Source organism: Mustela erminea, chromosome X (genome assembly GCF_009829155.1).
Source record: "Mustela erminea isolate mMusErm1 chromosome X, mMusErm1.Pri, whole genome shotgun sequence".
NCBI lineage: Eukaryota > Metazoa > Chordata > Mammalia > Carnivora > Mustelidae > Mustela > Mustela erminea.
Window position 1 is genome coordinate 114,469,431 of NC_045635.1, and position 27,978 is coordinate 114,497,408.

A 27,978-nucleotide genomic window follows, 5' to 3' on the forward strand; every position below is an offset into this window, starting at 1 on the left:
AGAGCAAGCACAGAGGGCAGAGGGAGAAGCAGGCTGTCCGCTGAGCAGAGAACCTCATGTGGGGACTTGATCCCACGATCCCAGGATCCCAACCTGAGCGCAAGGCAGATACTTAACCGACTGAGCCCCCCAGGGGCCCGCTCATCAAAATTTAAGTAATGAGAATTCTTTGAGAAATTTCTCCTCAGATATTTTAAAACAAATGCACTGCAATGCATTCTGTGCTTTAATGAATTAATATGCAATGTCTTTGTTGTTTCCAAATGTTGAAGAGCTGTCTTCCCGCCCCCCACCTCCAGGAGCCATTTTACGAACAGGGTAGCACATGCCTGAGATCGTGCTGATCAGCCAACATACACGTTCTCTGGGTGCAGGCAGAGTGTTCAGCTTTGCCACTTGTTCCAGTGGACCTTGAACACGTGGTAACTGGTAGAGTAACTCCCCGTTTTGTTTACTAATTAAGGGATGGATTAGGAGATACATTTGAAAATACATTTAAATACATTCAAAAGGTGACCTGTTTACAACATACCAACCTCTGGTTTTACTTTGCACCAAATCCAGACACGATGCTTGCTTTATATAAATTTGAAGACAATAAATGTGACTAAATTAGATTATTGACACATTTTAGATGATTTTTAAAACCAGGAGCTGTCATTTTGTATTGCATTAGGTTTATAGGTCCGTGAAGCAGACGAGAGAGTTGACCTCACGTGAAGAAATTGCTCGTTGCCCTGAAATGGGTTTTGTATGGACAAAGGAGAGGCTCAGATCATTGGTTCAGGATCTGTTTTTGGTGGCTGTCCCTATACTGAAAGGACATTTCAAGGGCAAGAATGTCTACTTTTGTTATTGAATGCTTTCAGGCTGCAAGATTATGTAGATTCAGTTCCTTTACCCTTGGCCTTGCAAGTTGAGGGCCAGACTGGGCGTGATGGGAAGGCAAGTAAGGCCATTTGCCCTATTACATCGCCATTCGTTCGCTTTGCCAGCCACTGCCCAGTGGGTCACACACACCCGGCAGTCTTTTTGGGGGGGCAGGGATAGAAAACGGCATGGTGGGGTGAGCTAGTAATCGCACTGGGTCGGGTTCTTAAAATAACTGAAAAATGGTAGTCAGAAGAGCTGGTCAAGGGTGAAGCCGGAGCGATGTGTACTTCTAATGACCATGTAACAGCCGCCAGTGACTTTAGCACAACCAGAAAAACTAAGAACCCCGTTCTCTTGCTGCCAGGGTAGAAAATCAAGGGAAGGGGAGCCCCTTTTTGTGCACAACCTTAAGAAAAGCTTCATATCTGGACAAAGTAGCACTGGGATAGAGATGATGATAGCGTACAAGCGAACTTGCAGATAGCATTGAGGCGTTTCTGTTTGTAAGGGGAAAAAACCACTTTCTGATTTTCTATGAAAGTCTGTGAGAGACCACAGTGGTCTCATAACTCATGACCTCCGTCTCATCGTAGCAAGTTAGGTATTTATTCCCAAATGTCTGACGACACCTCTTGGGAAAGCAATATACCCTTTCTTGGCAAGCCAGTATTTATACATGGGGTGACTAACGGACCGGTACGTTGGACTTAGCAATTAACAGACCAGAAATAACCTGAATTATTTTCCCCCTCTGGGTTGCAGTTCATCGTTTGCACTATTCGTTATGCCACTCAGGGAGCACGTCGAAGAATGTTCCTTTGCCCTCCTGGTCACGGTTTCCTTAAACCTTCCAATTTTGAGCCACTCAGGCATGAGGGGGAAAGTGGACATTAGCAAGAAATACGTGAGAAAATCCATATAAAAACACAAGTGAGAGGTTATTGAATACAAATTGAGTCTTCTCTAATGAGACGTTTCCCTGATGTGTACGTGATGGCATCAGAGCCAAAACTTCTTACTGAGATACTGAGGTTTATGTAGGTACCTCTTAGCATGTTGGCTGTCGTTCAGGAATTTTCTGAAAGAGGAAGCTTACTTATTAAGTGAAGAATGATGTGTCCTTTGAAGCAGGCATGGCAAGAAAGTCAGTCTGCCATCCTGGAAGCGGTCTCTAAAATGCGATCAGCCGGTCACATTTCCAACCGCATTTGAACCTGCTGATTCTCTGAAGGCCAGAGGGTCAGACATCAGCCCCTTAGGGTGGCAGGAGCTGTGCCCCGGTTTTTTAAAAAAAATCTGTTATAAAATGCTTTGAATGAAAGAGATTTTAGGAGCTTTGTGGCAGTGATCTAACCCGCCCCCCAATCTGTCCATCCACGGCCATAGCATGTGACTTAGTGGACAAGAGGCCCCGGGAATTTGCAAACTTCTTCTGTGCTAGACAACCCTCATTCCTGCCCACAGCTGCGGGGCACACGTCGGAGCCTGAGACGCAGCCACCGGGCGGGCAGGGACCAGCAGGAAGGGAAGTAACTTTGTACCCAGTACCTTTCCCAGATAACAGCCGCAGGTCAGGGGAAGCAGATCTGGAAGTTTTGGAAGGTTAGAAGGCGACCTGGGTAGGGAGATAAGAAAAAAAAAAAAAAGTACCCCCTAAGAGATAAACGCTTTAAGTATATGTTAATTTAGTAAGATTAAAGGGAGCCTCCAAGACAGGTGAAATGCTCTCTTCATTTTTGTCCAGTCTCTGATTTCTAAGAAAGGGGAAACAGGGAGGCACAAACTGTCTCCTCGTGAAGTCAGAATTTCACTGTGGCTCATTTTCAGGGAGCCCACACACCAGAGCGCTGGCTGTCTTTTGGGAACCTCTGTGTGTTCCAGCGCTGTTCTCCCCGAGCTATTAGCGGCTCCGAAGACGAGCAGTAACAGACTCTTCTGCCCTCCTACCCATTCATGCTTCATGCACCCTTCTGACACAGGGACTATGTCATCAGCAGGAACGTACCCCTCCGGCTTCCTCCTAAGCACGCTGCCATGAAGGCTTGAAACAGTTTGGGACCCAATAATCTTGGTTTAGAAAAACACGAGGTAGGGGCACGTGGGTGGCTCAGTGGGTTAAAGCCTCTGCCTTCTTCTCAGGTCATGATCTCAGGGTCCTGGGTTGGAGCCCCGCATCAGGCTCTCTGCTCCGCAGGGAGCCTGCTTCCCTCTCTCTCTCTCTCTCTCTCTCTCTCTCGCCTACCTGTGATCTCTGTCAGTAAAATAAATAAAATCTTAAAAAAAAAAAAAAGAAAGAAAGAAAAAAAAAAAAACACGAGGTAAACTAATTCAGGTTATCCAGAGTTCGACTTCATTGGAATCATTGCAAAAAAAGTACTAAAGTTCATGAATTTGACATCGGCATTGTTAACATGCCTCAAGTGTTTCCAGCCTGTTTACTTATTAGGCAATAAAAGCTAACGTTCCTAGAAGTGCCTATTTTATCTTGACAAATAAGCGTTTCCACACACACAAAAAAGGCTTGAATCCACTGTGGAAATGAGCCCTAAGAGGACATGCCCTTTGAAATCTGTCCCTCTGGGTGCAGGCTCGGGTTCAAGTGTGCAGTGCGGGGGAACAGAGGGTGGCCCTGGGCTTTCATTCTGCAGAAAGATAAACTAATAATGCCCAAAAGCCGGGACTCGAAACCTCGAAGAGGTGGGAGTCTCCACAGCGGCACCCTTAACTCGGGGTGACTTTAATTTCCCTTTCACTGACTTCAGGACCCTGTCCTGGTGCTTGTGTGTTCAGCTGGTGAGCCGTGGGGTTATTTCACCAGCTGGACATGTAAAAACTCCAAGCAAGTCATGTTCTAGAACCATGAAAGTAACCAGTGAAGAACTTGGCATTGGCAAAGTGACTGTTTCTTTTTATTTTTTAATTTATTTGACAGAGATCACAAGTAGGCAGAGAGGCAGGCAGAGAAAGAGGGGGAAGCAGGCTCCCCGCTGAGCAGAGAGCCCAATGTGGGGCTCGATCCCAGGACCCTGAGATCATGACCCAAGCGGAAGGCAGAGGCTTTAACCCACTGAGCCACCCAGGCGCCCCTTGACTATTTGAAAGTAGGTAGTTTTCAAGTGAAAGAGGCTCGGGAGTAAGATCTCTCTTACTGTAGTGGTTCTCCTTCTCCCCCAAGCTCCGAATACCTAAAGGGACCTCCCTGTGCTTCCTGGCGGTGCTTTTCTGTGGGACACTGACCCCCAGTTTCTGCCATAAAGCACGAGACGGGACTCCGTCAGGCGGTCGTGCTGTCACATCTAGAAATATTTGGAGGCCATTTCCTCTTCAGCAGACGTCAAAGGAATGATAGGAAAAGGAGTGTGCCTCCAAGTTCTATGCTAAATAGGGACTTTGGTGAGGGAGGAGGAGGGATGTCCCCATATGGTCCAGGAAGATAGTCTCCGAAGGGCTAAGGCAGCCACGATTCCTCGCCGCGCAGGAAGCCGGTGCCGTCTAATCTTACAAGTTCTGATTTCCTGCCAAATGGCATTTCGGAGCTGCTGATAATTGAACTTCCTGGCATTTACTTGGTTTCTCTACTCGGCTCTTAACAAGGAAGTCCATCTTGGTTGAGGGCACAATTTCAATATGGAAAAGCTAGTGAGACGAGGATTTTGCGTGGCCTGTGAAAGACCGGCAGGGCCGAGAGGAGGAGCGTGATTGTCCGCGTGCTCCCACGGTGACAGGCACTTTTTTCTGTCTGCATAGAGGCTAATGGCACTTTCGAAGCTGCCTTGGGTAAACAGCGTGCTGCTCAAGGAGACCAGGCCTCGGTCCCCCTGCATCTCTGCTTTTCCTCTCTAACCTGATTACGTAAGGGAACATCCCGCTGGCCTTTTGGGGGAGAAAGTGCCGCTAAGGACCATTCTCTGGTCTCAATGAACCTCTGAGCTCTGGCACAACTGTCTCAGGCAACTGTCTTTGCCCAAGAATGCTACCCACTTGCTTTCCGTCATTCGCTCCCTGGAGATGAGGGGGTCTGTGCAAGGGCCAGCCTGAGCAGGGGCTGCAGCTGGCCCAGAACATTCTACCCGTCCGTGGTGCGATCTGCTTTGTCTGGAGGCCAGCTTCCGAAATGCGCCCAGCTCTGAGGGAGAGTTCACCAGCCTTGGCCGAGGCGGGCTCGGAGACGCAGGGTGTGGTTTCCTTAGCTCACTCTGTGCTATTTGGTTGTCTGTGGCAACAGGATCCAAACAACTTGGACATGTGTTCGTATAAAAAAACTGGGAATGGGACCCAGAGTGGGAGTCCGGGGCCATTCAGCTAGTGGAAGAGCCACGGTGAGTACCGGGCAGCTGCTCGTTCCCTCGCTACATTCCGCGGGGGTATTCGCTAGCGCAAGAACCGTGTTGGTGGGTAATTGGAGAAAATTCTCTCCATTCTCATGTTGCCTGCGCAAATTAAATAATTGCTATCTACTTACCCACGTACGGTTCTTTTCAGGAGGAGCGGGGAAAATTAGCATATGTTTCAAGAAATTGGGAGCTCATAGATCTGGCAGCTTTCTGGCGGCGGAGGAACGGAGTGCCTTAGCTCGCAGCGATTACAGACGTGCAGTCTGGGGTCTGGAGGGGGTGGTGGGGGCTTGGGCACCAGGGGAGTTGTTCCATATGAAGGCAGTGGAAGGGGTTCTTGGAAGGATCAGCTTAACACTTTTAAAAAGCCTTTCTCTCCTGCCCCACCCCCCACTGCAATCATACTTTCACGTCGCAGTTTTTAAAACCGCAAATGCTTCGTTGAGTCTCGAGGCTCACTTGCTTGAACAAAGGGGGGCCTGGATTTTGGCATGTCACAGAACGGCACATCGCCGTGACAAGTGCTCACGCTGGCGGACCTTGCCAGTACGGATGGAGAATGCTGTTGTGAAGGGTCCTCTCCGGGGTCATGGCTCAGGCCTCGGGGGTCCGTGACCTCTGTTGGATGGAGCTCTTTAGGGTCCATTTGGGATTTAAAAGTGCTCTGCCGGATTTGAAGGATCAGATGCAGGCATTTTGAACCGATCCATAAGGGTTGTTCACGGGGCCAGCGTCCTCTCCTCTCTGGGCAGTGAGCCCCAGTCTGTCTGTCTGGCGTGCTGACTCCTGCAGATGGGAGCGGGGTCTGGGAGGAAGAGCCCGAGGCTGGCGGTGGGGGGAGCAGAGCAGCGGCTCCTCCTCCTCGGGCTGCCGAGCAGCTTGCCTCCCGGAGCGGCCGCTGGCACGCGTCCCAAGCTGTGCGTCCACGGCTCGAAGGCACCACACCTTTCTAGAAGCCCTGTCTGGCCAACACAAGCCCTGACCCACTTCTCTCCTCCTCCAGCAGGACTTTCTCTCATGTTCCCGGGGACCCACCGGCCGCGGACTCTGACCCCCGGCCAGCGGGGAGGCTGTTTCTTCCCAGGGTCCCAGTGAAGGACGTCCGGTCCTGGCGCCCGTGGCCAGCCAGGCTCAGCGGCAGCGGGGACCTGACCTCCAGGTCCTGGTGGCACCACGCAGCTGTCCCCTGGAGCCTCGGCGGCAGCGCGCTCCCTCCTCCTTGGGCTCATTTGCTCTGCCTCCTTTCCCCGCAGGTCCATCCAGCTACAAGGTGGGCACCATGACTGAGAAGTTCGACTGCCACTACTGCAGGGACAACCTGCAGGGCAAGAAATACGTGCAGAAGGATGGCCACCACTGCTGCCTGAAGTGCTTCGACAAGTTCTGCGCCAACACCTGTGCAGAGTGCCGGAAGCCCATCGGCGCCGACTCCAAGGTGACCGGGCTGGCCCGGTGTGTGGGGCGGGGGACACCTGTACAGGGCAGGGCCGGCAGGGATGTGGTGGTGAGGGAGTGGAGGCCCCAGCTTCCAGCGCGAGTCCCCAGCTCCCCCCACCACCCCGGCCCCGGTCTGGGGGTCCCCAGTAGCTCTTCCTCGCCTCGGTGTTCTCATGTGTCTCACAAGAACACCTCAGGGACTCCAGGTGTAAGGGACTGTGTCGTCACTGTAGTCTGCCCCAGAGATGTTGGGCTTGATGGGAGGGCCCCTGCCCCCTTACCAGCATCTCTCACAGCAGCTCATCTCCTTCTGCTTGGTTTCCAGGAGGTTCACTATAAGAACCGCTACTGGCATGACACCTGCTTCCGCTGTGCCAAGTGCCTTCACCCCTTGGCCAACGAGACCTTTGTGGCCAAGGACAACAAGATCTTTTGCAACAAGTGCACCACTCGGGAGGATGCCCCCAAGTGCAAGGGGTGCTTCAAGCCGATCGTGGCAGGTAGTGTCCCCTCTCCCCACCAGGGCAGCCAGGGAGGAGGCCCACAGGGCCGAGCTGATGCCGGGGCTCGTGGTGGTGGGGTGATGCTGCTGTGAGCCGCACTTAGGTCTTAGCGTATATATGCACGCATATACGTACACGTATATCTGCGTACACATATATGCTCGCACACACGCACACACTCGGCAGCTAAAGAACCCTGGAGAGAGCGGTCTGTGGCAAGAGAAAGAAGTGAAAAGTATGTTGCGCTTTCTCATTTGGGTAGAGTGAGTGAGCAAAGCATGCAACCTCCTCAGGGTGGAATTCTGAGCCAGGTCAGGTCCGCCAAGGCTGGGGTGTGGGGCGGGGCTTCAGGCATCAACTCCTTCCCTGATAGAAGCTGGGTCCACACCACCCTCGTAGGTAGGCCGGTGGAGAGAGAGGCCCCCACGGGGAGGGTCTTTGGAAGCACGAGGCCGAGACCTGCGGGGCCTACATTCCCTCCCCTCTGGAGGGCCCAGGGTGGCGGGGGGCATGGATTGCAGCCCCTTGCAGGGCACCGACAGGGGGGCTCTCGCTGGCTTCCCCCCCACCGCAGGAGATCAGAACGTGGAGTACAAGAAGACCGTCTGGCACAAAGACTGCTTCACCTGCAGCAACTGCAAGCAAGTCATCGGGACTGGAAGCTTCTTCCCTAAAGGGGAAGACTTCTACTGCGTGACTTGCCACGAGACCAAATTTGCCAAGCATTGCGTCAAGTGCAACAAGGTACGTTGTCAAGGGACTGCTGTTTCTAGAAGCGTTGGACAGTTTGCAGAGCACTTGCACACACACTATCCCATTCCATCCTCACGACAGCCCTGCGACGTGGGAATTATTATTCTCGGTTTGCAGATGAGGAGACTGTGGCAGGAGAAAGTGGCGCCCGGGCCCCGGCCCGCTGTCCGGGGACACATTCACTGTGGAGGCCCCTGGCAACCCCAGCTCTAGAGGCCTGCCTCTGCCACCTGGTTGGCTGTGCGTGACCTCACGCAGGTGCTCGCCCTCTCTGAGCCTCGGTGTCTTCATCTGGAACCCGGGGATAATAATGGCCCCTGCCTCCCATGGCTGTTGTGGCGATTAAATGAGATATTGTATACCAAAGCGCCCAGCACAGTGCCTGGCACATAGTAGGCATTCAACAAAATGGTTGTTGAATCTGAATCCGGTGCTACACTCCCTGGTCTAGGCCATCACATCTGGAGGAATCACTTACCAGGATCAGCCCTGGCATGCCGAGTGCTTTGTGTGTGTTACCTGCTCTAAGAAGCTGGCTGGGCAGCGTTTCACCGCTGTGGAGGACCAGTATTACTGCGTGGATTGCTACAAGAACTTTGTGGCCAAGAAGTGTGCTGGATGCAAGAACCCCATCACTGGTAGGCTAAAGAGTCCTTGCTAAGTCTGCCAGGCTAGGTCTTGCGCATGGTAACCATCTCTCATTTTCCTCCGTCGTCGGTTTCATCCACAAAGGCCCCAGAGAATGTCCTCTCCCCCTGCCATTGTGATCCTGAAGGCCCCCCCCCAATAGTTTGGATTCTCCCTCAGGCCAGTTTAGCCTTTGCCATACAGAACACCTCCTGACTACTGCTGACTAACGACGCTGCCGGAGTTCACGAGCCTGAGACCCACGGCCACGGCCACGGGCAGGCAGGCACCGTGTGCACGCACGCGCAGGGAGGGGAGCGGTGAGGTGGGGGGGGGGGGGGGTCCGGCGGGGTAGGGAGAGGCTGGGGGTGGGTGGTGGCAGGGTTGTGGGGGGGTGGGGAGGTGGGGGGAGGGGAAGCTGGCGAGTGGCAAGCTGGGATTAGAGTGCCCCTAGCGGCAGGCTAGTTGAGGGGACGCTGCGGGCAGCTTCTTTGCGATCAGAGCAGAGCTAATCACTTCATTCCTCATCTCGCGGCCGCGGTCCACGTGCCCTGGGCCCTTTCCCCACCTCCAATTTTCCCATCTCCCCGGGGAGCCTTGAAATGTACATTTGAGAAGACTTTTGCCATCCTCAGGGAAAAGGACTGTGTCAAGAGTGAGCCACCCAGTCTCTAAAGCTAGGAAGCCCCCAGTGTGCCACGGGAAACGCTTGCCTCTCACCCTGTTTCCCAGCGCCAACCTCCGGGGCAGGCATCCGGGTGGAGAGAGGACTTGTCCCTCGTGGGTGGTGGTTCTTTATAGAAAAAATCGAAGCTTAGCAGCTCCTCGAGGCCCGGTAAGTGCACACCCCACGAACAGCCCAAGTTTGCCTCCTGGTGGCCACTTTGATGCCATGGCCCTGACCTAAATCAAAGAAACTGGTTATGCTGGGAGGTCGGTGCGCGTCACAGGGGCAATAGTGGTGGCAGGGGAGTGTGGGCTCGTGGCCGAGCTCTGGCATCTTCTCAGGTCCTGGAGAGCCGGAGCAGGGTGGCGGCGACGCACTGAGGGGAGGGGGGGCAGTGCGCGGTTGGGGGGGGTGGCGGCCGGCGGGGAGTGGGGGCGGGGCGGGCCAGACCGATGCGGCCCCCGCGTGCTTGTCGGCTCCGTGAACGTGAACAGGCCAGGCAGCGGCCTGCCTCTCGCCCGCACTCAGCCGGCTCCCCTGTTTGCTTTGTTGTCTCCCCAGGGTTTGGTAAAGGCTCCAGTGTGGTGGCCTATGAAGGACAATCCTGGCACGACTACTGCTTCCACTGCAAAAAGTGCTCCGTGAACCTGGCCAACAAGCGCTTTGTTTTCCACGAGGAGCAAGTGTATTGCCCCGACTGTGCCAAAAAGCTGTAAAGTGACAGGGGCTCCTGTCCTGTAAAATGGAATCGAGTCTTGTTCTCTGTGTCCTCGCCCTCTGGCCAGCGCCACCCCCCGGGCCAGAGTGGCCTCTCGCCTCTGAAGTCCTCCTTCTGCCTCTGCCCCCATTCTATGCTGTCACTCCCATCAGGGCGCACAGTGCTTGCGCTAGGATCTAGCAGCCAAGTACACTTCTCCATAGCTGCCATGAGAACACACACACTTAGGTAGACCGACTCTTCTGCATGTTTATCCTAGAGCAGAAAAGTGCTGACCATGTAGCTGCTTAGTGACGCAAGCAAGCGGCGTACCCCACGAAGCCCCTGCCGAGCTGCGTCTCGCGGCTCAGCCAGGACCTGCCATGTCCCCATGTTCCTGGGCCATGTGAGAGTTGCAGCGGCCGCTGCAACTCAGCTGCTCACGTCTTTGGTGAGCAGAAAGCAAACTTAGCGAAATGCATGGTTGAACTTGCTCATCAGAGTCTCTTCTGTTCTTTTGTGCTTTCGAACGACTGATACGAATTTCCGGAAAGTTAACATTTGAACTTAGCTGTTAAGTAACTCTAAACTGACCCCCCCCATACTAACTTCCAATTTCCCTGTGTGGCGTGTTTTCTGAACGTTCCTACTTTCAAGCGTGGAACGTGCAGGTGATTTGCAAAGTGTAGGCAGACCCGAGAGAACGAGCCTGTTGCACAGGAACATCGTCACCGCGAATGCTTCTGGAAGCTTAACAGAACTAACCCAGCTGCCCTTTCTCTTTTATTTTTTTAATATTTTTGTTTTAATATGAATAGTAACATAGTTTATGGGTTTGGAGACTTGCATGTCAGTATTTTTGCCCCCTCCAGCGTTCCTGCAGTTTTGAAATCCATCCTACAGAAGTAACCCCAACACCTGAGAGGGGTAGCTGAGCAGCCACCGGGATGGTCACTGACCCGACAGGATGTCTCCAAACAGTGATGTAATGTTAATAGTTGTCTGCTCTTGGTCCCCGTGGTGAAGAGCCCCGTTCAGTCCCTCTTAAAGGACTGCCCCTCAGAGCTTATCGGGATCTCTGGGGGCGTGGCGGCCACCCTCCTGGGCCAGCCTGACGCCCTTGTAGTCTCACCTCACCGCACTCTCATCAACATTGTTCTAGGACGTAGTATAATGAGACAGTACCACAAGTGAACACGTAATGCCAGTGCATACGAACATTCTCGTAGGAGTGGTTAGCGAAGCCAACGCCTCATTTCTGCATTTTGTCATTAGCTATTCTCTAACGTTTCAGTGTATCCTTACAGAAATAAAGCAGCATATAAATAACTGGCCTGGTCTGTTCATTTTGCCGCTGGGGTTGTTGTAAGGGGACACGACTGGGGATCCCAGAACCCCAGTGACTGTGTTCCTTCCTTCAAGCACAGACTCCATTCAGTGCAGCATAGAATAGGAATTCCAAGCAAGATAGAACCTATAAGAGCCCTCGGACCCAGTTAAAAACAACAAAACCTCACTCTGATCCCAAAGAAGCATTTCATAGATGCTCACATCCCTGAAAGAAAGGGGGGGCTGGGCGGGGGGAGGCGGGGAGTAGGAAGAGAACGGCAGCTGAAGGCTGCCCTTACCCTGTGCCCGGCGGAGCGCCTGCTGTCAAGGGCTCCCTCCACCCTCGGGCCAGCGGGAGAAACTCGCTCCCCCTTGTGGCCGGCCCGGGGATGGGGCGATGGTCTGATGAGCATCGGGGCCTTCGTCCTGAAAGCAAAGGGCAAGTCCGCTCTCGTGCTAACGTGGACCTGACCGTGTTAGCAGGGAATCAACCTGTCAGCAAGAGACCACGGGCATTTTTATGAACAGGTGACAGCCCCTTGTGTCTGTCTCTCTAGAGAAATGAGCAGTTAAAACCACGGAAGTGCTGAGTCATCTGGAGCCCCAAGGGAGCAGGGTGGGGTGGGGAATTGGGGTGATCCTCCCACCCGCACCACCCCGCCTCCCAAGGGAGCTGGCTGGGTTATGGAGACTGCGGTAAGGGGCAGAGCCCGGAGGAGACCAGCCTGGCGTGGAGTGGGGACTTCCTTCAGGGACCCAGTGGAGGGAGGGTCCTTATTCTCACCAAGCTAGTGCTTGGCCCCCCAGGGCACGGACCGCTCCCAGCCCATGCCCTTCCTAACTTCTCTCATCTGCCCTAGCTTCTACACTCCTCTTCCATCCTGTGTCACCCTTTGGCCTTCCTATCCCCCCTTGGCCTGCAAAACTCCAGCCCACGCCAGGGCCAGGGTCTGCTGCAAAAATGCACCATGACCGCAGCCTTCGGTGCCACCCAAGCCAGGCCGGCCTGGCCAGCTCGGCCTTGCCTTCCCCGGGGCCAGCAGGCGGCTTCCTCCCTAATCCTCACCCGCGAACAGGTCTGGCTTGATAGCTAACCCTCACAGCCCCGGCTGATGGCACCTTGATAGCTAACCCTCACAGCCCCCGCTGATGGCACGATGGCCCCATTTTCCAGGTGAGAAGGCGGAAGGTCAGAGAGGTCACTGTGAGCCCCCCCGCGGCAGAGGCTGTGTCTGCCGCATCACACTGCGAAAACCATCAGGTCTGCTCAGTACTCCATTTGCAGACGGACGCTATAAGGCACAGGAGGAGGGAGGGGAGATGTCAGCTTTTCATCAGAGAACCCTCTTCTCCCTGCTAACTACAGGGATCGGAGTATCAAGAACATATTGTGGTTCACAGGGTGTGTTCTGGAGCGGGTGGCCTGGGTTCAAATCCCAGCTGCTCTGCCACTCACTATGCCACTGAGACCTGACCTCTCTGGGCTTTCCTCGCCTGTAAAATGTGACCGAATTCCTACCTCCCGGAATCACAGGCAGGTGACATCATAAGTGCTTAGCAGGACAACTGACATCCAGTAAAAGCACTCGATAAATGTTAGCAATTTGCTCATCCCTCCGGCATCAAAGGCAGTCTGTTACCCACCATGCAGGCCACAGGACACTTCCCACTCGCAAAGCAAGACGGGGTTGTCGGCTTTACGATCATACTTGAATTGGAGCATCCGCTCTGCCTCTTCCTGGTTGTACGACGTTGAACAAGTGTCAATCTCCACCAATCTGTGTCGTCCTAGGTCAAAATGAATACCCATCCTCACAGGGTTTAAAGATGCCTAATAACAGAGTCCCTGGCATATGGCACGTGTAGATGTAACTATAGTTATTACCAGACTTGGGGAAGCCCCTGGATGCTCCCATCCGGGAACCCCGCGGCTGGACGGGCGGGAAGGGAGAGCAACAACGAGGCGGCCTCTCCAGGGCCTGCTTCTACAGACCAGGCCTCCATGGCGCTGGGGTGGCAGGTCGGGGGGGTGGGGGGAGGGCACCACCAGGCCACCAGGAATGGACCCCTGATGGAATTGTGGGGTCCAGCCTGCCTCCAGGTTTTTGCTTCTTGGCACGAGCTCCTGCTGCTCTTTCCTCTCTCACCACGAGGGACTCCGATACCATAGCAGGGCCACGTGAAAACACAAGCCAAGTCCCGGAGCAAGCGCACAGTCACCTCAGCTAAGAAGCCGGACTTTGGTACTTTCAGTCCCTGTCCAGCACTCTGTCCAGCAGTCCCTACCGCACCGCTGTGGCAGCCTGGGAACAGAGCTGTCCCAAGGCATCATACCTGCATGAGGACACAGGTACAGGAAACGGGCTCCTAGGCAGAACCCGCTGGCAGAAGTTAGGGACCCGTCCCTCAGGGACAGGGACACTAAGAGACGATCTAGAGAGGAAGGAACACGAGAGGTAACCAAGGTGTCCTATACCCCCACTGAGTTCAAGGGGCTCAACCAGTGTCCACCACCTGGGAGCTGGGAGTGGCTGCAGGTGGCACGCGCCGGGGGCATCGGGGTCGTCGGGGTCGGCGGCTGCAGCCAGACCAGCAACATGCAAGGCCGAGCAGGGCTGGCTGCCGCGGTTCTCAGCCCCGGACCCCGAGACGGGATAAACAGGGACCTCGCCTGTCGGAAGCAAAACCTAGCAGAACAGAATGTGTCTCCGGGGGGCGGGGGGACCAGACACCTACGGGCGGGTCAGAATGCGGGGTTTAGCCATGCACAGGACTGGGAGGGGTCGGGAAGTCAGGACATGCGCCCCCACAGGATGGGGGAGGCAGAGAGCACTGTCCCCTGTGGCAGGCACCCCAAGTGAGGCCCCTGAAGGGGCTGTGGAAGGGGGTGAGGAGTGATTGCTTAAAGGGGACGGGTGTTTTGAGAGTGATGAAAATGTTCTGGAACCAGGTAGTTGCCCAACAACATAAATGTGAATTTTACCACAGTAAATCTAAAGATACTTGGGTATTTTTTTCCAAGATTTTGTTTAATTGAGAGAGCAAGCACCTGAGCAGGTGAGGTGGGGGTAGGGAGGGACAGAGGGAGAGGCAGACTCCCCGATGAGCAGGGAGCCCGGGATCATGACCGGAGCCCAAAGCAGCCACTTCACTGAACACCCCACGTGCCCTGGAGAAAAATACTTTATGACCACTGGCCTCCTGGAGAAGCCAAGAGCCACCACTGGAGAGAGTAACAAGCAAAAAGGCACAGAATTTGAAGATCCGCACCTCTGTGCCCCACGGGTGACTGAGGGGGGACAGCGGAGGGTCCGCTCACCTTTTACTGAACCCGCCACTTGCCGCCACTCACAGCCTGGTTAACAATCAGGGCCACCTTCACACCACCAGCAGAAAGGGTTTTATGATTAGAATGGAAAAGAAGGGGCGCCTGGGTGGCTCAGTGGGTTTAAAGCCTCTGCCTTCGGCTCAAGTCACGGTCCCAGGGTCCTGGGATCCAGCCCCACATCGGGCTCTCTGCTCAGCAGGGAGCCTGCTTCCTCCTCTCTCTCTGCCTGCCTCTCTGCCTACTTGTGATCTCTCTCTGATAAATAAATAAAATCTTTAAAAAAAAAAGAATGATAAAGGAAACTTGCTTTATCTGCAAAGTTTATTTCACAGAGCACACATACAAACATGGGTATAACAGTGTTTCAACATGTGACATTTGTGCAGAAAAATACCAGAAACTCTTTGTCGGGATGATTGTCTCTGCCTTCTACACAAAAGAGCGAGTGTATAAAAAGTTTTCAAATCTAAGCCACCAAGTTCTAACCCATAACAATGGTACAGTACTACTCTGAATGCCCAAGAATTAAAGAATCAGAAAGAATCCCTTCCTTTTACTGATCCAAGGCTGGTGGCTAGAAAGGAACACAGGCTTGCTTGAAACTTGCTTGAAACTCATTGGGACTCGCCAGCGAACTCATTAGCAGTAGGACTATCCCGCATTCAAGTTTTAATTGATGGAGTGTGTAAGCAGAATTTGACAGATTTCAGGAAACCTATTCTGCGTGCGTGCGGGACGTGTGTGCTCAACGTGTATGCACATGCGTACGTGCGTGTGCGCGCGCACACTATCTGTCGCAGAGACCAAAGAATGGCACCGCTCCTGTGCTCACTTGCAGCCAGCGGCTAGGGCAAGGCAAGCAGCTCTGGTCCCTACATCCCAAGGCTGAGTGTGTAAACAAAGTGCAGGCCTGGAAGGCACAAGGACAAAAGAAGACATATCGCAAACAACTAGGAGCACGACACGTGCCCTGCCAGACAGCAGCACGTACTGTCTTAGGTACAATAAAAACACTGCACGGTTTTGGAAATAAATCCCCAAGGTGCACTTCAAAAAAGGTAACACCGATAAGCATGGAAGGTGCCAACACTGTCCTGAGAGCACTTTCTAGAACCCAGAGCATTTGAGGGGTGCCAGGGCCTGTGCACTCAGGTGATGGCAGAGTTAAGAACATACAAACATAACGGTAACATGTGACCTACTGTATTTTGCAACCTCCTGCTTGTTTATTAGAAACAACCCAACAAAGCTCTTAGGAGCAATCTTGAACCCCTCGCCCACCCCATACGGTCTCTATGAGATCAAACATCTGCTCTGCAATTTCTAAAGTAATGTAACTATTAAACAGAATAAGCAGTATTTTAAGAGAGAAAATTCCTCTTCAGTTTAGAAACTTAAAGAGTGACCACTTCTGAAAGGCACTCCTGCTGTGCACTCACACAGCCCGGCTGGAAAACAAGAACGAGACAGCAGAGGTTTTTACAGGGAAACGAAAATGACTCTTTACTCAGAACCCCTGATGTTGTTAAGAGTCAAGATGATACTGTGCATCTTCTGAGATGATACACATTAAGGCGTCTGTCTGTTGTGTTCCCTGTTTCTGATGGTCATCTTAGTGGCGAGGTTCAAGTCAGAGGTTGAAAAATTAGGGGGTCTGGAAGATGAGATCCAGAGATGGTGATTTCTCTTCTGGGCTGCACGAAGTTTACATATCTGACCGGAGGGAAAAAGAAAAAGAACAGTAGAGCAGATGCCGGTCGCACTGCTGCTGGGCCCCAGCCTCTCTTCGTGGTGGGTCTAGGACCTTTGGCAACCCCCTCCCTGATCCATCGTTCCTGACACACAGTGCCCCCAGGATCCCAACCCCCAAACAGGCCCAAGCTGCCTCTCAATTGCAAAAAAAAAAAAAAAAGCTTCTTAAAGGAAAGAAAAGCAAAGGCCTTTTGGTTTTGGGAAATCAGGTTGAGAGACTAAGTCCAAAGGGCTGACAAACCTTGCGCCCTACATGATTATCTATCTGTATGCTGTAAAGCAGCTGGTGTACCGGGGCACTGACGAGAACCCACTTCGTTATCTGTTAGGAATGGCAGGGCATCAGAGCTCGAATCAAGCCCTTTATGCTCTCAAAGCCAACTCAGTGGAAGACCCTTTGATATCCACCTTAGCCTTCAGACCCACCACTGTCTACCTACTTGCCTCAAAGTTACAGGGTGCCAAGAAGGCCTGGGAAGAGCCAGAAGCAGGAGAGTTCATGGCCAACTGCCGTTCAAGCAAGGTAAAGACAGGAGGAGGCCTTACCCGACGGAGCAGGAACAGAATTGTTTTTCTTGTCGTCTAAAGGCAACGGGGGACTCTGGTGGAAAGTCATGGAACCTTTCGGATGGTATTTTCGGCTATCAGGAGGGGTACTGGACATAAGGGACTCTGCCTCATTTCTGATGTCAATAATTTTGTCACAGATCCACTCCTGTGCCTCTGGGTCTAAACTCTTGGAAGGTCCCACGGTGCTACAGGTTTCACTTGCCTTTCTGGTATTGGCTGCACGGCTAGTCATTCTTTTGGTGGGCGATCTGGAAAGAGATGCTTAGGTTAGAACCCTGACTATCCCAAAGCCAAGGTTTTGTCCTGAAACAAGCTTTATCCTTAAATGAAGGATAAGTAACTTAGGATAAGTAACTTATCCTTCAGAATCCTAGCAAGGGAAAGCGGGAAGAGACCCTGGAAATCACAGAACACACTGGTTTCCAAATTGTGTCCTGCCAAGTCCCAGGGTTCAGCAAACACTAAGCAAGGCCAAGGAGCAGCTGAGCACGCAGGCCTCCAGAAGCCCCATCCCCCACTTCACGTGGACGTAGGACGTGGCCAGAACCATGGAGTGAGGACAGACTGGCTCTCCCGGCTCCAGGGCTCAGTCCAGCCCATCACTGAGCCTCTTGGCCCCTTGTGTTCATGCTGGCCTTGGAGGCGCGTTGTCTTTTAAGATTTTATTTATTTGACACAGAAACCGAGCGAGAGAGGAACACAAGCAGTGGGAGTGGGAGAGGGAGAAGCAGGCTTCCCACTGAGCAGGACCCTGGGATCATGAGCTGCGCCAGAAGGCAGATGCTTCATGACTGAGCCACGCAGGCACCCCAGGCTCACCTCTTCTTAGGCAATCCCCAGGGAGCCTTCCTGAGAATCTACTGCCACTCTCCCAACCCAACTCCTGCCCTCAGTTTCCCCACATGTAAAACGACACCCACCCCCGAAGTCAGAGCTGCCAACGAGCATCGAAACAGGCAACATCCAACATGGTATGCAGCAGTCACTCAGTGCCCCCCTCCCAGATCTTAAGAGCAACACCAGTGTGCACAAAAGCACAGCTTAGGGCCGGATGTATCTGGTTTGAATGTGGGCTCTGCCTTATCACAATGGGATGTTGGGCAAATAAGGCCCGTTGACTCTCCGTGCCTCAGTTTCCTCATCTGTAAAAGTGAAGATGATAGCCCTTACCTAGCAAGGCTGCTGTGGGGATCAATTTACTTCTGGAAGTACTTGACACAGTGCTTAGTAAAAACTAAGTGCTCAGTCAGTAATCTTGTGTATGACTCCCACCAAGTTTATTCTGAGAAGCTTTTGCTGAGTGACTCACCTGGTACCCTTTGCCTGAGCCAAAGGGTCTTTCGCACTTTTTTGTCTGGAGTTTTTCATGTCGCCATTAAAAAATGTTTTTGTCTCTCTACGGACTTGGCCAGAAGTGGCGTCTAAAAACACCAGCTTGGGAGTGTTCTTCTTCATGTTTTTAAAATGTGTTTTGAGTTTTGTGGATGAATCCATGCCATTTATAAAGGCTTGGAAAACAAAAGGAAGAAGATTAAAACTGGAGTTTCGACAACGAAGGCAACAGAAGGTGAAGGCTGTGATGGTGGCGCGTCGGGGCACAGCGGCCGCCTACAGGCAAGGGGGGGCCATGCAGCGGGATGCTGGGGTGCAGGGTGCCGCCCGGCACACAGGCCTGCTCGGGCCTCAAAGCACAAAGGAGCCACCTCTGAGGAACCTGCCTCCTTCCTCTGCCAGGCAAGAGTAGCGAGGCCGGAGGGTAGCGGGCAGCAGGCTTCTTACCCCTCCTCCTGCCCAGCCACTTGGCCAATCCCGCCTCTTCTTTCACCCTCAATTCCAGGGCTGCCTCCTCCGTGCCCCTGGCCCCGCTCTGACTGCTCTATTCTCACCGCGTTGGGGCCAAGCCGCCGGCGGCAGTATCACCGCGTGCCTCTGTTTTGCCACGGGCTGCCCTGAGGCTAGGGCTCCTCCTCTCTGTATCCCAGCTAGCCCAGGAGAGAGAAACGCATGTTCGTTTCCATTTGTGGGATTAAAGAGTGCCTAGTTCTGCTGCCATGCAGCGGTGCCTACCCATGAGGGACTCGGCCGCACATCTCAGGGGGTTCTCAGGTCATGACGGGTGTGACGTTTTTCTCCGGGAGGTGCACAGCGGCATTCCTCCTGCGGTTAATCACGGATGCTCGTTAAGCCTCACGTTCGGGTAAGAGCTACTACCTGCAGCCTGACGGCACAAGCTGCACCCGACTAATGGACGCCACAGCGGCGGGCTTTCCCGAGTTGTCTACGCGCCAGGTACTATTCTCAACAAAACATGGATCAGCCTCTCACAATGGGCTGCCTGCTGCTACCCTAGAAGGACCACATTTGCTTCCCCTTTTTCAGGTAGGAAAACTGAGTACAGAGAGGTTCGGTAAGTTGCCCACAGCCACACAGCTCAGAAGCAGAGGAGCCCCTAGATGAACCCAGATAGTCCAACTCCTACACAGTGACTAACAAAATTCAAAAGGCAAGCAAACCTGATGGACGCAGGTCATCAAACGAATTGTCATCACTTTCGGACTCGTCCTCATCGTCCGCCTCGTCCTCCTCGTACGTGTTATCAACAAATGGTTCTGCAGCCTAGGATGAGAAAAGAAGTCAGGATTACATCTAACATTCTGTCAGCCTGACTTGCCTGTTTCAAAGAGGTTTCATGCTGGACTGACTGATGGTTATTTTTCATCATTTCAATTAAAAAGTCTAATGTCTTGGGCCCAAAGACAACAGGGAACAGAAGAGCTGGCCCTAGTTGTGTCTTTCGGTTAGGGAAAGACACTCAGGAATGAAAGACTTCCCCAAGTGGGAGCCAAGGGGGCCATGGCTCTGGGTTGGGATGCAGGGTCCGGACTAAGCTAAGGTAGGGCCAACTGATGGAACAGCTAAAAAAAATTCTTGGCTGTCTCTTAAGGGGAAACTTCCCAGGCCAGCAGGCTAACTGATCTTTCAGATGGTGACTCGCTGCACTTTCCAGGAAGGACATTTGTATTCTACATTGCCACGATATGAATGACCACACTGGGGAACTGGAAAGAGCTAAAATACCAGTGTGGTAGCACAAAGGGTAAAGGGCACAGAATTTGGAGGGAAAAGGCCTTAGAGGCATCTGATGCCTCAAAAGACAGGATGCTGGGGTAAGCGAATACTTTTGAGAACAACCCCAAAAAGCACTTACCATAAAGGAAAACACTGAATCTGAATTCATGAAAATGAACAAAACACTGAATCTGAATTCATGAAAATGAACGTCTGTTCATCAAAAAGCATTATGAGAGTATGAGGCAAATTAGAGCAATACCTACACATGCACAGAAACAGAGGAGGTAAAAACTACACAACAGTAAGAAGCAAGCCAGTGAATGGAAACAAGGACGAAGGACTTGACAAGGCACTTCACCAAAGCAGATCTCCAAATGGCCAAAAAGTAGATGAAAAGGCACTCGAGTTCATTAATCATCAAAAACTACCAATGAGCTTGGTAGTGTGCAAATTAAGAACTTCTGTGCAGCAAGAGGCCACGCGTTAAGACAGGCCGTGAACGGGCAGAGGACACATGCAGCACAAACGAGCAGGAAAGTAGGAGCATCCAGAACAGGGTAAGAACCACAAGTCAGTGAGAGAAAGACAGTATCAGCCCAAAGGCTCTGGGCACAGACCCAAACAAGCATCTCGCACAAGAAAAAGCAGGACAGCTCATTAAGGACAGAACGTGCTCCACCTCCCATAATGAGGGACACGCACGCGTGATGCTCGCGTTACCGCCAGACTGGCCGAAAGGCGGCAAGCAGCTGAAGCAACAGGACTTCTTACGCACTGCTGGTGGGGACACATAGACTACCTTTGCGGTATTCGAATCTGTCTTTCTTGTCCGCTTCATAATCTCCTCAATTCTCTATTTAAGGGAAAATAAAAATTCAAACGTGAAAACAGATTAAAAACAAACCAACAGTCCCGAGGAAGTTGATTACTTCCATTTTCCACAAGCAGACGCACCAGAACTGGCCCCAAGCCACAGCTTTCACCACTTTGAGAGCTCAGGGTGGCCGCCAGGGGCCCTCCAATCCCAACATCAGTCATCCTGAAAACATCCGGAGGGACAGCAGCCGAACTAGCCATCTTAACCCAGAAATCCAATTACCTTTCACTCCTCATTTTGTAGACTCAGAAATTCATGACTTAAAAGCACATACTGCGAGCCAGTTAGGACTTTTTAATGTTTTAGTCTGAACAGATCATGACTGAAGCGGACAGTAACAAAAAGAACGCACCCCAATGATGTAACATTGTCAGAAGGCTGAGGCTGCAAAGAACACACACAAAGGAGGGAATTTCCTCCCTGGTGCACACCTGGCCTCCTCAGGGTGAGCCACTCCCAACAGAGAGGCCTTGCAGCCTGGACTGGGGCCTCCTGGTCCCAGACGAGCCAAACGGAGTTGCACAAAGTGAGGTCCCACATGACAAACAGACTACACCTCGGCCTTTGAGAGATGCCTACACCTGGTGCTCCCTCCCACTCGGCTGCTATGGTTTCCAGCCCAGTCCAGAAGACACTAGCTCCCACCAACTCCTCCCAGGACCAGAGTGATTCTGCTCAAAGGAGCTTTGTTCCCAGAGGTTTGTGATACCGCTGTGTCACTGTACTGGTCATCAGTGGTCTGCCACGGAGAGGTCAGGTCAGCAAGAGGAGACCCTTCTACACAGGAAGGGGGAGATCCTTGGATAGGGAAGAAGAGAGCCGCAGCGGGAAAACCACCAGAGGCTAACATCCCACTTACTTGTGATTTTGAAGAACATGTTTTGGTATCATGTGCCCAACATTGTTTTCGAAACGAACCAAACTCCCAAAACAGAAACAGTACCTTTTTTCTCTCTAATCTCTCCTGCAAATTCTGTAACATAATTCTCTCCTGTTCCTTCTTGCGTTTGTCAGCCTCCTCCTGAGCTTTTATTTTGGCGTCCCCTTTCTAGAAAATTTGCATAAAAATACCACTTACTCTCAATATACAAGTGATAACTGAGAACAACAGCTGAGAAAGTTAAACAGTTAAAGGTTATCCAGCATAAAAGAATGTAACCTTCTGATTGACAAGTACCTATACACACAGCATTCATGAATTCTGACTTTTCAAAACATCAGCTAAAAATGCACAAAACCAGGCTAACCATCGTCTTGAAGATTTAGAAGCCATGTCTGTCCCCTCCAGGACCTCAGGGTCACCATTCCAGCACCGTGGTTATCAGGCCACTATGGTCCCCAAATCAGGAATTATACAGCTATCCATTAACACAGCAACAGGAGCCAAAAGTCTCACACCTTTCGAAAGCATGGAGAGGATCCTTAAAGACAGCTTCCCGGGGAATGCAAATGCACACAACCGCTTATGCGACACACAACTGATTCTATTAAGTGATACACTAAAACTGGAATATTAAGTAGGCTGTGTTAGCAATTCAAAGTGAGTGTATAGTCTGAGCTCAGTTTGTGGACTTATTCACCAGAGGATTTGAATTTGCATGGGTGAGACACTCTTACTGGGGAAATGGAGGACTTTAAACTTTTGGAGGCACTCATAATTTTTATCGTCTCTGTTGGCGGGTATGTGGAGTGCAGTTGTGAGTGCCACAGAGTGCAGGACTGGGAAAACTCACGTAGCACACTTAATCTGTGCGAGCAATGGGACTGAAACCGAGTTGCAATGCTGTTTAACTAATAATTTGTAATTCTCAGCTTTCTGCTTCTGTTTCACTTGGACTTGTAGTGGCCCCGGGTAGCAGCTAGATGATAATGGAAAAACACAGCCACACAAGGCTGCATCTGTTCATCATCTTTCTGGGGAAAACAGATTTTTGCCTTGGGTTTTAAATGAATTTCAGAATCTGGTCCTCAACCTCTTATAAAGTGGAGAGCCAGCAAACCTGTAGTAACACTTTCTGGTCTTCTGGATCTGGAGAGCCTTCCTTCACTTCCTTCTGTTGTTGCCCATCTTCCAGTTTCGAGAATTCTTCTCGTTGGACTTCCGCTGCTTTCTCTGCTGCGTCTTTCGGTTTGCTAATAACACAACACATTCAAACAATTCTTAGCATTTGTCTCGGTCTCTACCATATACAGCTGACAGTAATATGCACATTTTTAAGTCCAACATGTGGCTCAAACTCCCGACCCCAAGATCAAGAGTCACATGGTGCCCCAACTGAGGCAGCCAGTCTATTCTAGAGGCTGCACACACGCACGCATGGGGGGGGGCAGAGGGAGAGGGAGAGAGAGAATCCCAAGCAGGCTCCACACTCAGCACAGAGCCCAACCTGAGGCTGAGATATGACTTGAGTTGAAACCAGGAGTCAAGACACTCAACCGACTGAGCCACCGAAGCACTCCAATTTTACCATTTTTAAATGGGGGAAACTAACAGGGCTTTTAAAATGTTAAATGAGCTGTTTACACGAAGCAATGATGTTCTTCAAGTTAACATGTTATTTTTGTTATTCACAACATCCCTTTTTTTCCAAACCCACATAAAGAGTACTAAAAGCACGTGACTGCGTTTCAAATACTTACTACTTCAAAACGACCTCAGGACTGTAGCTATTCTGTGCAGGCTGTGGACAGAGATTTATATTCTAGGGCCCTAAGTCAAGTGAGCTCAAGACTGACGGTCAAGAAACCTTGAGATGGAGTTAGAATGAACTCAAGTGTACACGAGGTTTGCTGCCCCAGGAAAGCATTTCGGCAAGGCCTGGTGACACTCAGGTATCACAAAAGTCACTGGAAAGTCCTAGCAAAACACGAGGTAGTACACTTTCCAGGTTTACAAAGTCTAAAGTTAAGAAAGACTTCCGAAACGAAGAAAGGGGCTGGCCCCAGTGAATGCCAACAGCAACAGCCTGGCAGGACAACTTGGGTGTTCCTGCTGATGGGGGACCCTGACCCCTGACCCAAGTGCTGGACTCCTTGCGCGTCTTCACACGTGACGCACGGCTACCAGACTACACCATCTCTCTCTATAAACCAGTGTCCTCTCTGCTGGAGATGCTTCCCACATTTGTTTCGAAGGCAACAAGTCATTTCTGATTCACTCTAAAAAGTCAGTCACTCTTTGATTATTTATAATACATCGAACCTGAAGGTGCATTTTGACCTTCAAAATCTGGGCCCCAGCCGAGACTGAGTACGGAAAGAGCGGATTTGTGCTCACCTCTGTTCCCTTTCCTTTTGTATTCTTTCTTCTCTCTCTCTCTGTTCACGAGCAAGCCGTCGTTTCTCTGCCAAAATTTTTGTTGCCTCCTTGGCATTCATAGTCCCTGGTGTGCTTTTATTACTAGACTCTAGTTAAGATTAACACGTAAAACAGTTAGCTGAGGGAACTTAACACCCTTAAGTCCAATAAAGAGGTGCAAGACAACCAACAACATTAAAAACCCAAACAATAAGCCCATGGTCTAAAATTGATAAATAACTAGCAACGTATAAGTAAGTGGTTACAACAGAACAAGTTTGGTTCAAAAACCCAACCCCACTCCCAATAACATAAGTAGCAGTTTATCTCTTGTTAACTACTTGCTCCAAATGAAATAATGTACTCCCACTTTGGTTTAGTCGCTTTGAGAGACATCAGACTAAAGTGACCTTCTGGGGGACAAAGATGAAGACACAGTGAATACTCAGGAAGACAAACTTATGCTCAGTCTATATGAAGCATACAAATAACCTGACTAAAGAAAAATAAATCCAGCATGCATTTTGAAATTTGTGCAGAATTTTTACTAAATAATTACTGTTTAGATGAACATGGTAATAGTAAACTGGATCTGACTGATCATAAAGTGGCAAACTACATAACCAAAGAAACCAAGACTATCAGTAAAATAAGGAGACCACGCAGAGGCATACTGTAATATTTCAGTCCACATAATGACTATTTTAAATAGATCACATATAACAGCAAGGATCTTAAGGAATCAGGAATGAATAATTTGTAATAAAAAGATTATTCCTATGATTTTAAAAAATCACTGTGGAAATCCTTCAAAAAAGAATTTACTAGTGTATTTAAAATGTCATGGCCCATGTATAGAAATGACGGTCAACTCTTTATGGACACCTGCAGGGCCACAAATGGCCAGATGTGCTCTCTCCAAGGATGGACAACACCTTATGGCCATTCACGGAACCATCCGCTATCAGAGCTGGACAGGACCCCAGGGATCACCTAGAGCTCATCCAAGCTGTGCTTTTATTGGTTTTGTTAAGGTTTATTTATTTGAGGGGAGGGCAGGCAGGGGAAGAGAGAGAATCCCAAGCAAACTCCATGCCAAGCACAGAGCCTGCCACGGGACTCAATCTCAGGATCCTGAGATCAGGACCAGAGCCCAGACCAAGAATCAGATGCTTAACTGACTACGCCACCCAGGTGGCCCCCAACCAGTACTTTTAACATTAGTTCCAGGGGTGCCTGGGTGGCTCAGTGGGTTAAGGCCTCTGCCTTCGGCTCAGGTCATGATCCTAGGGTCCTGGGATCGAGCCCCGCATCGGGCTCTCTGCTCGGCAGGGAGCCTGCTTCCTCCCCTACCTCTCTGCCTACTTGTGATCTCTGACTGTCAAATAAATAAATAAAATCTTAAAAAAAAAATCAGTTCCAAAAGTGGTTTTTCCTAAACAACAAGGGGGTGGGGGTGAGTAAGCAGCTCCGGCAAGGAAAAAAAGAAAACAATGTGCCAATGACTGGTTAAATTCTCTATCAAAAAAAGGCTCACTCACCCCCTAAAGTTCTCAGAAATGGAGAATAAAACAAAGGCAACCACCTCCAAACTACCTAAGATTTTCCATGTTGCCAAAATAAACTTCTTAGTAAAGGAACTTACCCTCAGAGACCATCTGCTTTGGGCTCACAGCCTCAGCACTGCTAGCAGCTTTAGGCACTCCTTCTCTTTTCTTTCCAAGACTACCCAATGCATTTTGTGCCAAAAGGCTACGCTGAACAGGGATTACTTTATAGGAAAGAGAAGACTGGGACTGTTTTGACATGACAGGTGATGGTGATGGCGGGCGATTCTTTTGCATTTGCCTGCTGGGAAAAAGTAACCATTAATGGGGGAAATCTGGTATAGTTTTTTAATAGATATGTGCTAATTAAGTTTATAAAGTGTCATTTCATAAATATAATGTCTTGATATAATAAGATAATATTTTATGATGGGGTAAATCCATTTTAAAAGTTTTTTTCTCTTTACATTACGATACATACTACATTATTTCATTTATGAAACACTGATGTGAAATTTGTCCTGGTAAAGTACCTACCAGGAACAGCTGCAAATAAACTTACTTAATACTGATGGGAGAAGGTGGACGCCACCCGCTTGCAGGAGATGACGGCCATTTATAACACGGTATGTGCGATGGTGGGCGCTTCTTGGTAGCAGGATTTGAAGCCTGTTTGTCCATTTCTGATTTCTGAACAAAGCATATGATCAGATTAATAAATTAGCATTTACCTTACTGCAGCTGGCTTTTTTTTTGACAAAAATACCATGAACATAGTACAATTATAGCTCCTTAAACTCCCCATTTTCTTTTCAAGCATAACAATTCAGATTACAAAATTCAAGGTCACAGAAATAATTACCTTAAAACATCTTTCACTTCAAAACCTTATTCTATTTCTAAATCCTGATTAAAAGGTTTGCTATATTTCTCAAAAAATTTCTCTTCAGAGTTTAGAGTTCATGTAACAGTTACTCCCTACTACCAAAAATGAACTAATACTCCAGCTTTGAGGGAAACTGTACAACAAATATCAGAGAATTTTAAATCATTAAAGTAAATTATCCTGTTTTACTAATTTTTTACAGAATGCTATAAATATTAAGAAGCTGCTTATGGGGGCGCCTGGGTGGCTCAGTGGGTTAAGCTTCTTCCTTCGGTTCTGGTCATGATCTCAGGGTCCTGGGATCGAGCCCCGCATCGGGCTCTCTGCTCAGCAGGGAGCCTGCTTCCCCCTCTCTCTCTGCCTGCCTCTCTGCCTACTTGTGAACTCTCTCTCTCTCTCTCTCTGTCAAATAAACAAATAAATCTAAAAGAAAAGAAGCTGCTTATGTTGTGAAACCTGACCTATCATAACCTACACAACTAAATACAGATTTTAATAGAAACTTTGTCAATAAAAGGCACTTGACAAACCTGTGGAGAGTCTTTCACTTTCACCTTGGAAGATGCTTCCGCGCCCACCTTGGGGGATGCCTTGGAGGACGCTTCCACACTCTCTTTGGGGAATGCTTTCACACTAGCCCCAGGCGATGTGTCCAAACTGGCCTCAGGTGACACTCCCACACTAGCCTTGGGAGACGCTTCCACACTGGCCTCAGACGATGCTTCCATGCTCACATCAGGGGATGCATCCATGCTCACCTCAGGAGATGAGTCTAGGCTCACCTCGGGGGACGGATCCACGCTCACCTCCGGGGACGACGGGTCCACGCTCGCCTCGGGGGATGATGGGTCCACACTCGCCTCGGGGGACACGTCCACACTTACTTCCGGTGATGTTTCCATGCTCTCGGGTAGTGCTTCCACACCTGCTTCACACGGTGCTTCCACGCTCCCTTCAGGGGGCCCTTCCACGCTCACCTTGGGGGTGGCTTCTGCATTCGCTTCGGGGGCCACTTCCACGGTCGCTTTGGGGGTCGCTTCCACAGTCACCTCGGAGGCCACTTCCACAGTCGCCTCGGAGGACGCTTCCACGGTCACCTCGGGGGCCGCTTCCACGGTCGCCTTGGGGGCCGCATCCATGCTCACCTCGGGGGCCACTTCCACGGTTGCCTCGGGGGTTGCTTCCACCTTCACGTGAGGGGCCGCCTCCACGCTCACATCAGGGGGTGCTTCCACCTTCTCCTGGGGAGGCCCTGCCGCCGCTGCCTTGCGAAGCGCCATGGTATTCTTCAGTTCGTCACTGCTGTGGCTCCGCAAGGGCATGTTTATATACTGGACTAAGGCACTGTGGGTACCTGTGGGTGAACGAGGACAGGATGAGACTGCCTATACACCGAAACCAGACAAGACACAATTGCGCCACGTAACA

The 27,978-nt window shown here is 50.8% G+C and overlaps 2 protein-coding genes across 17 annotated transcripts in view; one reads left to right on the forward strand and one right to left on the reverse strand.

Annotated features, from left to right (window-relative positions):
• FHL1 (four and a half LIM domains 1) overlaps positions 1–11,220 on the forward strand; it is a 61,567-nt gene extending 50,347 nt beyond the window's left edge. For 4 of the 8 annotated variants that reach the window (XM_032329812.1, XM_032329810.1, XM_032329813.1 and 1 more), the window contains 6 exons: positions 6,461–6,642; positions 6,970–7,144; positions 7,722–7,891; positions 8,352–8,538; positions 9,163–9,362; positions 9,756–11,220. In XM_032329812.1, the coding sequence (XP_032185703.1) occupies positions 6,487–6,642; positions 6,970–7,144; positions 7,722–7,891; positions 8,352–8,538; positions 9,163–9,362; positions 9,756–9,839 (972 nt within the window). In that variant the 5' untranslated portion in view covers positions 6,461–6,486 and the 3' untranslated portion in view covers positions 9,840–11,220. Of the gene's footprint in view, positions 1–4,897; positions 5,193–5,903; positions 6,367–6,460; positions 6,643–6,969; positions 7,145–7,721; positions 7,892–8,351; positions 8,539–9,162; positions 9,363–9,755 lie in introns of those variants that run through there. The other 4 variants (XM_032329811.1, XM_032329814.1, XM_032329816.1 and 1 more) reach the window with 4 other exon arrangements.
• Positions 11,221–14,851: 3,631 nt separating this feature from the next.
• The window catches only part of MAP7D3 (MAP7 domain containing 3), a 57,474-nt gene continuing 44,347 nt past the window's right edge, over positions 14,852–27,978 (reverse strand). For 2 of the 9 annotated variants that reach the window (XM_032330446.1, XM_032330452.1), the window contains 11 exons: positions 27,081–27,904; positions 26,227–26,354; positions 25,763–25,968; positions 24,097–24,226; positions 22,820–22,952; positions 21,763–21,867; positions 20,742–20,795; positions 19,384–19,486; positions 18,180–18,378; positions 16,847–17,118; positions 16,168–16,261 (listed from right to left, as the gene is read on the reverse strand). In XM_032330446.1, coding sequence (XP_032186337.1) covers positions 16,254–16,261; positions 16,847–17,118; positions 18,180–18,378; positions 19,384–19,486; positions 20,742–20,795; positions 21,763–21,867; positions 22,820–22,952; positions 24,097–24,226; positions 25,763–25,968; positions 26,227–26,354; positions 27,081–27,904 — 2,162 coding nt within the window. In that variant the 3' untranslated portion in view covers positions 16,168–16,253. Of the gene's footprint in view, positions 16,262–16,846; positions 17,119–18,179; positions 18,379–19,383; positions 19,487–20,741; positions 20,796–21,762; positions 21,868–22,819; positions 22,953–24,096; positions 24,227–25,762; positions 25,969–26,226; positions 26,355–27,080; positions 27,905–27,978 lie in introns of all 9 variants that reach the window. The other 7 variants (XM_032330447.1, XM_032330448.1, XM_032330451.1 and 4 more) reach the window with 7 other exon arrangements.